Below are 12,349 nucleotides of genomic sequence, written 5' to 3'. Positions count from 1 at the left end.
GGGGAGGCAGACCGAAGATGGAGAGAAAAGAAGATAGGTGGAGAGGAGAGTATAGGTGGAGAGGTAGGGAGGGGATAGGTCAGTCCAGGGAAGACGGACAGGTCAAGGAGGTGGGATGAAGTTAGTAGGTAGGAGATGGAGGTGCAGCTTGGAGTGGGAGGAAGGGATGGGTGAGAGGAAGAACAGGTTAGGGAGGCAGAGACAGGTTGGACTGGTTTTGAGATGCAGTGGGTGGAGGGGAAGAGCTGGGCTGGTTGTGTGGTGCAGTGGGGGGAGGGGACGAACTGGGCTGGTTTTGGGATGCGGTGGGGGAAGGGGAGATTTTGAAGCTGGTGAAGTCCACATTGATACCATTGGGCTGCAGGGTTATTATCAACCAACCTGCTCCCAGCACCAATCGAGCTCTTATGTGTCTACTTAAGAATGACTAAAAGTATCAGTCTACTGCTGTTGGAATTAACCCAACCCAACCAGTGGGGTGCATGATCACTGGCATCTTATGAGCAACTCTGGGGACACAGTGGGGAATATGGAGGGGAGAAGGTCCTACAATCAAAGGCAATCAGTGCCTGTTTGAGGGCCTGAACAACAGGTAGGGGGGTATTTGCCAGGAGCCATAGACCTGAACCACTGCTCCCTCCAACCTTCCTTCAACCTGCAACTGGGGAACCCCACATTAGTGACTTGTCTCCTGGGCCCTCTAATAACCTATCACTACAGTGTAATTCCTGCATCAGCCAAAATCTTCTCTGTGGAACTGTCACCCTCAGACTGGCTGGCAGCTCTCACTGGATGGGATTTCTACTCCCAGCGTCTTTGATTCCAAGCGAAAGCCCACTGATGGTGTTGCCAATGCCTGGCTGGCAGATGGTCGGCGGGGCATCCCTGGTAAAGGCAGCATTGGGTTTTCTTCGGCTCTCCAGTCAACTGACAAAATAAAATTATCTGTGCCTCATGAATGTTCCATTCATAGCTTCACAGAATAATTACAACACAGGAGGATACAAGATCAATACAGCTAGTCCTAATAACCCAGCATTTCCAAGGAGCCCTGGAATTTGTTTTTTATTCTTTTCCCTCAGTCCACAACTAAATGTGTTTGCAGCACTGTTTCAGACAGTGCTTTCCAGATGGTAACCATTCATTGCATAATAAAAGGGTTTACTTCATCGTCTTTGGCTCTTTTGCTTATCACTTTAAAACTGTGTCCATTGCTTTTTGATCTTTCTGCCAATGGGAACAATTTCTCTCTACAATTTAAGTAGCTCTATCAAATGTCTTCTCTTCTCTGAAGAAAACAACATAGCATTGTTGGTAAACAAGAAAGGCAATGGATTAAAACAAATAACTGCGGGTGCTGAAACAAAAACAGAAACTAGTGGAGAAACTCAGCAGGTCTGACAACGTCTGCGGACAGAAAGCAGCGTCAACATTTTGGGTTCAGTAACCGTTCTTTTGAACTTCAGTTAATAAAAAGGCTAATCTGCTTGCTCTACTGAGATGCTGCCAGATGTGCTGAGTTTCTACAGCTATTTCTGCTTTTATATAAAAGGCAATGGCCCTGACAAATGTATCCTAGCTGAACCCAGTCCTAAACGACACCACAAGCCAAGATTAAATGAGGTGCCCACATTATTTCCAGTGTCATACCTAGAGAGTGAATATATCAACGCTGCGATAGCATTGTGCGATCAGAAGACTACTGACTTTATAAAATGTCTTCTGAAAATATATGTACAAATTGCACTTAAATGAACAATGGCATTGTAAAATATGTTATTGTACATCCAAACGAGCTGCAGCTTAAAGCTGCATTATCATATATTTATATATACCATATCTTCATAAAACATATCTGTAAATGTGCGTCCTTAAGAATAATATTGGATTTAAAAACACCTGAAAACAAAAGATATTACTGGTCGCTGCTGAATCTGCTCAACGTTGCTTCATTTTAGTCAATGGCTGCTTCTGGTGCAGAGATAGTCTGTGAATATTCTCAAAAACATATGAAAATCAGATCAAATTCTCTGCTTGAAAAGCCTAGTACAAGTATTTCTGCTCTAACACGTGTTTTGTTAACGCAAACTGGCTGTAAAGCAACTGGTGAATGGTGAATGCTGTTTGGTTAATGCAAACTTTTCTACTGTACGGTTTGGCAATTTTCTACAGCAATTTCCCTCTAACACTATTTTCTATGTCGATTTTCGATAATGTGATTTTCTATAGTGTGAGGACACACAAGAATGCAATTATCGTGTTCTAGGAGAACTACCTGTACAAATTTCACAAAGCTGTAACATTTTGAAGCTTACCACAAGGAAAAGAATTAATGTCAGACTTACCCTTGACTGAACAAAGTTTCCCTTTGCACCAACAGTGCGCTCCACATACCGGGAGGACAGCAAATCGCTAGGAATTAAGAAGAGCAAATAAATTAGTTCACAGTAAAATAGTAAATAAGGTGAAGAATTTTATATTAATGAGATCTACTTAAAAAGTGGTATTTTCATTACCTCAAGGGGTTTATGTAAAACTCCACACTCAGGCTATATTTTGTGCCAAACATTTGGATTTATTGTGAAATCCTGCAGTAATTCAAACAGTTTATTCCGCAAATTATCATCCCACTGAGGTTTTTAACACATGATGGGGTGGGGAGAAGTGTGGAGATTTCATGAGCAGGTTTTAGGTACACAATGTCAATAGAAATTAGCTTGACACATTCAGATGAGGTTGTGCTAAGAATAAAATGTTTTAGTTAAAGAAAATTAACAGGTGAATCTTGAAAGTGGTAAAAATAGCACACATGATTTGGTTTGGTGTGTTAAGAGGCTTGAAAATGGAAAGAAAAGCAGGCCCTACTTTCCACCTCCCTGGTCCTGACTGTAGTTTATGGGACCCTTTACTGTGTCTGTTCCAGTTCCTATATTTCTTCCAGATCCAGCATTCAAGTAAGCATCCTCCAATACTTCTATCACTTCCAGGACAATGCCACCATCAAACAAGTCTCCTCTCACCATCTCGCCCTATCCACCCGGCAAGTTCAATGTCAATGGTCTATTCTCCCTACGACACTCATCCATTCCTTAACTGTCCCAACAATGCTATCCTGTGTCATGGCATCTTCCCAAACCTGCCCTGTTACTTCTTTCCTTTTATCTCTTCCCTTCTCTGCCTCTATAAATGTAAATTGGTTCCAGAAGTAATAGTGCTTTACTTGTCTTTCCTTCAATATAGTATACTCAATTCACTGCTCCATCGGTTCAGGGCCAGCGTAACGTCATGACATTTGGGTACCCTCCCATTCCAATAAAACTCCACCGCTTACAACAACTCTCTTTCCACATGTGCTGTCAACCTTGCTGAATGCTTCCAGCAGTTTTTTTTCAGATGTGCAGAGCTCTCCAGTGACATTGAACCTCAGAAACAATCGGGAATGTATTTAAAGGGGTAACAGGAATATTGCCCACTGCTGGATAGCCAGTGACAGCCCTTCAACCCCTCTTTGACGGTGCATCATCTGTATTGAGGGCACTCAGACACGTAACTGGACAGCAGTCAGGACTTCCCTGGGATGCAGGAACCCAGAGGCAAAGTGCAACTTTTCAAAAGCATTTACACATAAAAATTAGGAGCAAGAATAGGCCATTCAGCGCCATTAACCTGCTCCACTCTTCAACATTCTCATGGTTGAACTGCATGTGGCCACAACTCCACTTTCCTGCCTATCCCTAAATAATCGTTGACTCCATTCTTGGTCTAAACTAATACCCAATGCAGAAGCATAGAATTACTAACAGTGGCTTCAGGATTTGCGCATGTGTATGGTCCAGAAGTTGCTCTCAGTTTCGGGGGAGCGATGATGCTGAACACTGGCAGTTTTGCATCATACTAGTGCAATATCCAGCCTATTTATGTCTCAGTCAAGTTTAGTTCAGCATAATATTATTCTGATACTGATTTTTTTTGCAGCAAATACAACAGCCGTATGCATTAAAATTGACAATAAAAAGCTCGACTTACAAACTAATTACTAGCAACGACTTATGCAGCTCATCCTGAATGTTTTGCATAATTTACAACCAACAGTTTTGAAATTAGCTCATTTGCGTTTGAGAACACTCGATTCCTGACAGGATGTCAGAATCGAAACACGTGAAATTCAAACTTTACTGGAATGACATCCTCGTGGGAAAACGAGCAAACAAGGCCACTGGAGAATCAGATCACAGAGGAGTGAAATGGACTGTAACAGGATTAAACCATTCAGAGTGAGGTGGATTGTAACGGGACTAGACTACAGGCATGAGGTGGACTGTGAGTGGATAGGCAATAGGGAGTGAGGTGGATTGTGACAGGGGAATTAAACGGAATGAGACAAGACAGACCTTGGGAGGTAAAATGGTTTGGTACAGGACGAGGCCATTGGCAACAAGGAAGAACAAGAACAAAATATGAGCACAAAGGAGACCTGATATACTTAAAGCAAAAATAAAATATTATAAAGTTCCAGTTTGAATAAATTTTGGAATAAAATAACAGACTTCAAATTTAATATAACAACACATGAGTTAGCACATTATATTACTAAAATAACAAGAATAAGCCATTTACCCCCTCACACCTATTCCACAGTTATGACTGATCTGTTTCCCAACTCCATTTACCTGACTCAGCTCCTTGATATTGCTACACAACAAAAATCTATTGGGGTCATCTTGAAAGCTCCACTTGTTCACAGACATTTAGAGATCGGGGCAGGACAAGAGACGAATTCCAGGTTTTTTTCTTTCTATGAAGGAAGTGCTTCCTGGTTTCCTTCCCAAACAGCCAAACAGTAATTTTAAAATTATGTCCCCTTATTCTTGAGCATCCAAAGGGAATATTTTATCTTTAACCATTTTATTGCCACCTTTCAATACATTGGATCTGATTTCGTTAATCTTCAATACTCAAGGGATTACAGGTCAGGTTTTACACACCCAATCTTATAATTTACCTTTCTAAGTCTCAGTTTTATTCTAGTAAATCTGCATTGTGCAGACTCCTGGATGAATATCTTCTCTCAGGTGGAGAGAGAACTTGATATAGGATCTGACCAAGGCTCTATATAACTGAAGAATATGTTTCTCCTCTTTGTAATCAAATTAGGGCCAACAGCACATTAAACTTATTGATTGTATTTTGTACCTGACTACCACTTTTAAGTAGTTTATGTATTTAGACTCTCGGATGGAAGAGGGAAGCAGAATTTTTGACAATCAAGTAAGATCTCTGACCTGGGCAATTTCATGGAAGTAATGAATATGTGGGATATTGAAAACTAACTAATTGACTGGAAGGCAATGTTAAAAAAAATTAACAGTGAATGCTTCCAGGAGATTACCAACTATCCACTTGCAGGGCCAGAAGTGCACAGTATAAATGCCAATCTTCCAATTCTGTGATGATACCATGAAATTACAATAATTCCTTGCCATGATACTGTCTACATTTTTGTTCAGTATTTATGGGCAGATAGACTTGAAATCTGGTGATTGAGAAGATGTCAAAACAAGATAAATTGTACCAACAATTTAGAGATAGTAAGACCATAAGACCATAAGACATAGGAGTAGAAGTAAGGCCATTCGGCCCATCGAGTTCACTCTGCCATTTAATCATGGCTGATGGGCATTTCAACTCCACTGGTCTCCCCACCTAATGGAAACAACTTCCCAGTGTCCACCCTTTCTAAGCCATACATTATCTTGTAAGTTTCTATTAGATCTCCCCTCAACCTTCTAAACTCTAATGAATACAATCCCGGATCCTTAGCCGTTTATCGTACGTTAAGGAAGAACTGCTGATACTGGAGTCTGAGATAACACAGTGTGAAGCTGGAGGAACACAGCAGGCCAGGCAGCATCTGAGGAGGAGGAAAACTGACGTTTCGGGTCAGCTGAAACGTCAGTTTTCCGCTCCTCCGACACTGCCTGGCTGGCTGTGCTCCTCCAACTCCGCACTGTACTAATAATTTGGTACCTTAAGACAGAGTAAAAATTCACTTCTGGAGCAGGAGATAAATTGCAACTAATTGTGGCACAACTGCCTAAAATTGGCCTGAAGTTGAAAGTAGGGCCTTAATCTGTCAGCAACCAGAAAAAATAAACTTGCTTTTCTGTAATGTCTAACATTATGAGCCAGGTAAGTAATTGCGATTTTCAGCAATCATTGTACAAGGTTTCTTCATTGTATAATTCTAATAAAGGCACTCATCTTTGTCTTTCTATTTAATCAATCAAATACCGTAGAACATAGGCACATCACATGATTAATCAGAAATGTTCACTTAATTTAATGTTTCAAGGAAGCAATGACTTATCATTTGTGTTATACTGAGGGCAATGTATTTTGCTTTACAGAATTACACAAAGACTTAATGTAAGTGGGACATATCAAATGTTTGAAAGTTTTGACACCAATTACATGAGGACTTTTACAAGTCTTCAACCAACCAGAGAAAATGGAATGCAGCTGTAAAATATGAATTATTCATAACATGTTAAATGCTGTTTGATGCTGGTTGGTTAAATGCCAAGACACTTCATTTGCTTCCAAAAATCCATACATTGTTTGATGTTCTGCATTTTGAAATACAACCATTCATATGTTTCAAATACAATTTCTACAGTGATGACAAAAGGGCCACATACTTTATTCCATTCATTCCAACAAAATAGTAGGCACATACAGACACGAGAGGAAGCTTGTTAAAATTTTTTTTAAATCTGATATTCAACCATTTTTTCTGCCTTTCTAAGTCTTGCTCCTCTCCAGGACCACACAAATAATATAGCAGATAAAGAAGTGATGTGATGAAATGTGTGTGATTTGTCATATTTTGGGCTTGGCTTTTAAAAGAGTCATATTTTTGTGAAAGGTTTTTAAAACAAACTAGGCTGGACAGTTCTTCCAGAACAATAGTCTAATTCAGTATGTGTAAGGCAGCAAATAAACCCCTGGAATGTTAAGAGGAAATTGTTTCTCCTGGTGGTTTATGACAGTTGGAGTAAACATTGAAGAACAACAGTTTGTTTTTAGTTCAGAATAATCAAGAGTGATTAGAGTTTAGACATTGCACGTTTTTAGGGCAGTTTGGAGCAGTCCTAAATAGGATTAGAAAACTAGTGCTGTCTCTCTCCTAGAAATGAGTTTTTTTTTAGAACAGGCCATAACATGGAGGTATAGTGGACAGCGAAGAAGGTCACCTCAGACTGCAATGGGATCTTGATCAGATGGGTCAATGGGTTGAGGAGTGGCAGATGGAGGAAAATTTAGATAAATGTGAGGTGCTGCAATTTGGAAAGGCAAATCAGGACAGGACTTATACACTTAATGGTAAGGTCCTGGGGTTGTTGTTGCACAAAGAGATCTTGGAGGGCAGGTTCACAGTTGCTTGAAAGTGGAGTCCCAGGTAGACAGGTAGTGAAGAAGATGTTCGGTATGCTTGGCTTTATTTGTCAGTGCGTTGAGAATAGGAGTCTGGAGATCATGTTGCAGCTGTACAGGATATTGGTTAGGCCACTTTTGAAATACTGTGTGCAATTCTGGACTCCCTGCTTTAGGAGGATGTTGTGAAACTTGAAAGGGTTCAGAAAAGATTTATAAGGATGTTGTCAGGTTTGGAGGGTTTGAGCTGTAGGGGGAGGTTGAATAGGCTGGGGCAATTTTCCCTGGAATGTCAGTGGCTGAGGGGTGACCCTACAAAGTTTATAAATCATGAGGGGGAGGAGTCTAAAACTAGATGGCATAGGTTCAAGGTGAGAGTGGAAAGATTTAAAAGGGGCGTAAGGGATGAAATTTTCACCCAGAGAGTGGTGCGTTTATGGAATGAGCTGCCACAGGAAATGGTGGAGGCTGGTACAATTATAACATTTCAAAGGCATCTGAATAGGAAGGGTTTAGAGGGATATGGGCCAAATGCTGGCAAATGGGACTAGATTTATCTAGGATATCAGGTTGGCATGTGCAAGTTAGACTATGACTCTATGCTTGAGCACTCGTAAGCCTTTTAGCCCACTGAGTAGCTTTGCCATTCAATGAGCTGATCCAATAATCCTCAACTCCGTTTTCCTGCCTTTTCGCCATAGCCCAGGATTACCTTACAGATTAAGATTCTGTTGATCTCAACTCTGAATCTACTTAGTGGCCTTATCTTTAAGTCCTCTGCAGTAAAGAATTCCACAGATTCACTACCCTCTGTGAAATGAAATTCCTCCTCATCTCTGTCATTACTGGATAACCCTGTGGTACGATCACAGGCCAAATCTAAATTGCATAGCCTGGGGGTGTGTTGTCACATTCACCATTCCCTGATCTGGCGCAATATCTGCAGCTTGGATTCCAACTCCTCAATTCAAAGTTCAAAAGCTTACTATGATATATTTGCTCTGGATCACCTTGATGTCCAGCAGCTTCCATATACTGCTGCAGCAACACATCATCGATCCTAACATCACTATCATACTGACTTATTTTCTAAATTAATTACTCCTGCTCTTTACACTTTACTGTAATACTAATTTATACTTTTTAAAAAATCACCTGTATCAATCCTATATTTATTTAGCCTTTAAATAAAAAGGAAAACTGTGGGGACCTAAACACAAACTGACGACATTACTTTTATTTTAAAGTCTAGAAATAATCACCAAGCCTCCTCACCAAACAGCTTCTATTCCTTCACTCATGTCACAATGTGGTCTGTGAGATCACTCCATGAATGGTCACCCTGCAGGTCAGCCTGTTGAGCCATGCGTTTTGTCCTCTCCCACTCAGCTCTCACTCTGGAGAGTTTAATTCAAGCACCCCTGTCCCCAAAGGAACTAAAGTCCAACTTTAACCAATTTTTTTAGTTTACTCACTTGACATTTGTCTCACTCAGCTAAAGTCTCCTTAGCACTGATAGTGGTTCTTACAGTTAAGGGTCAACATAACCTCGCATTTTTCCACTCTGGTCCCTCAGCCAGGCCTAAAAGGCAAGCACAAAGCCAGACAATTTGTCATGCGTGTCAGCAGTCATCAGCCAATGGGACGGACATGTTGCTATGTGGCATCATGCTATGTTAGTATAACAACTATGCCTTATGCCAACCACATGCACACCAAAGTCACTGCATCTGCTCAAGCAATCAGCCACGTCTCAAAGTCTAAGGCCAACAGCTGTCAGTCAAGTCCAGGGATAACCCTTGCAGGCAAAGGATCCTTATACAACAAATTAGGCACTGCATCTGATATCATTCCAAGGGCTTGGACACGGTCACTTATCCGCTTAGAGAGATCAGGGTAGGACTTATACACTTAATGGTAAGGTCCTGGGATGTTGTTGCACAGAGACCTTGGAGTGCATGTTCACAGTTGATTGAAAGTGGAGTCCCAGGTAGAAAGGATAGTGAAGAAGGCATACTTCTCCTGGTAGGGGATGAGGAGAGGAATGTTGGGCACCCAACCACCCATTCTGCCTCTTTCAGCCCTATTATGGGCTGTTTGCTCCTGCAATGAGACAAAGTCAGGGACTGAGTGAGATGAAAGCAGCTGCTACAACTATTAGTGCTGGTTCAGATGGGGGGAGAAGTTGTGAGGCATCCCAAGTGGGTGAGCAGGCAGCACAGATGGAATGCGAGGTCAGCATTGTGGGGGGTTTTGGGGGTGGGTGGTGGTAATTGTGAGTAAAGGAAGATGTCGCATGCAACAATGAGAGTGGTAGAGCACAACCCTTGGTGGGAGGTGGATGTCATTGTGGGGATGAGTGAGTGTCAGATGGGAGTGGGAAGATTATGACATTTACCCTGGCAAAGTAGGGAATGTCATTTGATTGCCTAGACCATGAAGATTGCTCTGGCCCAGATCATAATCTTGGACCAGACTACTGGGAGCTGGTGTCTTCTCTGTGGTCCTAAGGGAAGAGGACAACCCACTTCTGCACCATCCAGTCCATCAGCATTTCTAGGTCCCTGTGCACAAAGCTGAGAACCACTCATCTGCAGGCAAATGTCTTCAATCGTGCAGGGCAGCTCTGGTCTACAAATGTTAGACCGGGCATGCAATAGACTTTATATGCTGCCTCAGAGCCAGGGCTCTCGGAATATCTCAGCAGCGGCAAGTACCTCCGCATAAAGTGAGTGGGAGAATCCAGCTAGCACTGACAAGAGGGCTGACATAGCAGCATGCTACCTTGTTAGTGAAGCGAGTTTGGTACAACAGCATAAGAACACCAAGATAATAAAATGTGAGGCTGGATGAACACAGCAGGCCAAGCAGCGTCTCAGGAGCACAAAAGCTGACGTTTCGGGCCTAGACCCTTCATCAGAGAGGGGGATGGGGAGAGGGAACTGGAATAAATAGGGAGAGAGGGGGAGGCAGACCGAAGATGGAGAGTAAAGAAGATAGGTGGAGAGAGTATAGGTGGGGAGGTAGGGAGGGAATAGGTCAGTCCAGGGAAGACGGACAGGTCAAGGAGGTGGGATGAGGTTAGTAGGTAGATGGGGGTGCGGCTTGGGGTGGGAGGAAGGGATGGGTGAGAGGAAAAACCGGTTAGGGAGGCAGAGACAGGTTGGACTGGTTTTGGGATGCAGTGGGTAGGGGGGAAGAGCTGGGCTGGTTGTGTGGTGCAGTGGGGGGAGGGGACGAGCTGGGCTGGTTTAGGGATGCAGTTGGGGAAGGGGAGATTTTGAAACTGGTGAAGTCCACATTGATACCATTAGGCTGCAGGGTTCCCAGGCGGAATATGAGTTGCTGTTCCTGCAACCTTCGGGTGGCATCATTGTGACACTGCAGGAGGCCCATGATGGACATGTCATCTAGAGAATGGGAGGGGGAGAAGAAATGGTTTGCGACTGGGAGGTGCAGTTGTTTGTTGCGAACTGAGAGGAGGTGTTCTGCAAAGCGGTCTCCAAGCCTCCGCTTGGTTTCCCCAATGTAGAGGATGCCACACCGGGTACAGTGGATGCAGTATACCACATTGGCAGATGTGCAGGTGAACCTCTGCTTAATGTAGAATGTCATCTTGGGGCCTGGGATAGGGGTGAGGGAGGAGGTGTGGAGGCAAGTGTAGCATTTCCTGCAGTTGCAGGAGAAGGTGCCGGGTGTGGTGGGGTTGGAGGGCAGTGTGGAGTGAACAAGGGAGTCACGGAGAGAGTAGTCTCTCCGGAAAGCAGACAGGGGTGGGGATGGAAAAATGTCTTGGGTGGTGGGGTCGGATTGTAAATGGCGGAAGTGTCGGAGGATGATGCATTGTATCCGGAGGTTGGTAGGGTGGTGTGTGAGAACGAGGGGGATCCTCTTTGGGCGGTTGTGGCGGTGGCGGGGTGTGAGGGATGTGTTGCGGGAAATACGGGAGACGCGGTCAAGGGCGTTCTCAATCACTGTGGGGGGAAAGTTGCGGTCCTTGAAGAACTTGGACATCTGGGATGTGCGGGAGTGGAATGTCTTTTCGTGGGAGCAGATGCGGCAGAGGCGGAGGAATTGGGAATAGGGGATGGAATTTTTGCAGGAGGGTGGGTGGGAGGAGGTGTATTCTAGGTAGCTGTGGGAGTCGGTGGGCTTGAAATGGACATCAGTTACAAGCTGTTTGCCTGAGATGGAGACTGAGAGGTCCAGGAAGGTGAGGGATGTGCTGGAGATGGCCCAGGTGAACTGAAGGTTGGGGCGGAAGGTGTTGGTGAAGTGGATGAACTTTTCGAGCTCCTCTGGGGAGCAAGAGGCGGCGCCGATAAAGTCATCAATGTACCGGAGGAAGAGGTGGGGTTTGGGGCCTGTGTAGGTGCAGAAGAGGGACTGTTCCACGTAACCTACAAAGAGGCAGGCATAGCTGGGGCCCATGCGGGTGCCCATGGCCACCCCCTTAGTCTGTAGGAAGTGGGAGGAGTCAAAAGAGAAGTTGTTGAGGGTGAGGACGAGTTCAGCTAGGCGGATGAGGGTGTCGGTGGAGGGGGACTGGTCGGGCCTGCGGGACAGGAAGAAGCGGAGGGCCTTGAGGCCATCTGCATGCGGAATGCAGGTGTATAGGGACTGGACGTCCATGGTGAAGATGAGGTGTTGGGGGCCAGGGAATTGGAAGTCCTGGAGGAGGTGGAGGGCGTGGGTGGTGTCACGGACGTAGGTGGGGAGTTCCTGGACCAAAGGGGAGAAAATGGAGTCCAGAGAAGTGGAGGTGAGTTCGGTGGGGCAGGAGCAGGCTGAGATGATGGGTCGACCAGGGCAGGCAGGTTTGTGGATTTTGGGAAGGAGATAGAAACGGGCCGTGTGGGGTTGGGGAACAATGAGGTTGGAGGCTGTGGGTGGGAGGTCCCCTGAGGTGATGAGG

At 44.2% G+C, this 12,349-nt stretch overlaps 1 protein-coding gene across 7 annotated transcripts in view; it reads right to left on the bottom strand.

Moving 5' to 3' along the window:
• Positions 1-12,349, bottom strand: part of adam22 (ADAM metallopeptidase domain 22) — a 339,135-nt gene that overhangs the window by 274,346 nt on the left and 52,440 nt on the right. For all 7 annotated transcript variants that reach the window (XM_048555033.2, XM_048555043.2, XM_048555053.2 and 4 more), the window contains exon 4: positions 2,346-2,412. In XM_048555033.2, the coding sequence (XP_048410990.1) occupies positions 2,346-2,412 (67 nt within the window). The remainder of the gene's footprint in view (positions 1-2,345; positions 2,413-12,349) is intronic.

The sequence above is a fragment of the Stegostoma tigrinum genome, chromosome 2 (assembly GCF_030684315.1).
Source record: "Stegostoma tigrinum isolate sSteTig4 chromosome 2, sSteTig4.hap1, whole genome shotgun sequence".
NCBI classification, from domain to species: domain Eukaryota; kingdom Metazoa; phylum Chordata; class Chondrichthyes; order Orectolobiformes; family Stegostomatidae; genus Stegostoma; species Stegostoma tigrinum.
The sequence above is the reverse complement of the archived record's forward strand: the minus strand, read 5'-3'. Positions and strand labels throughout refer to the sequence as shown.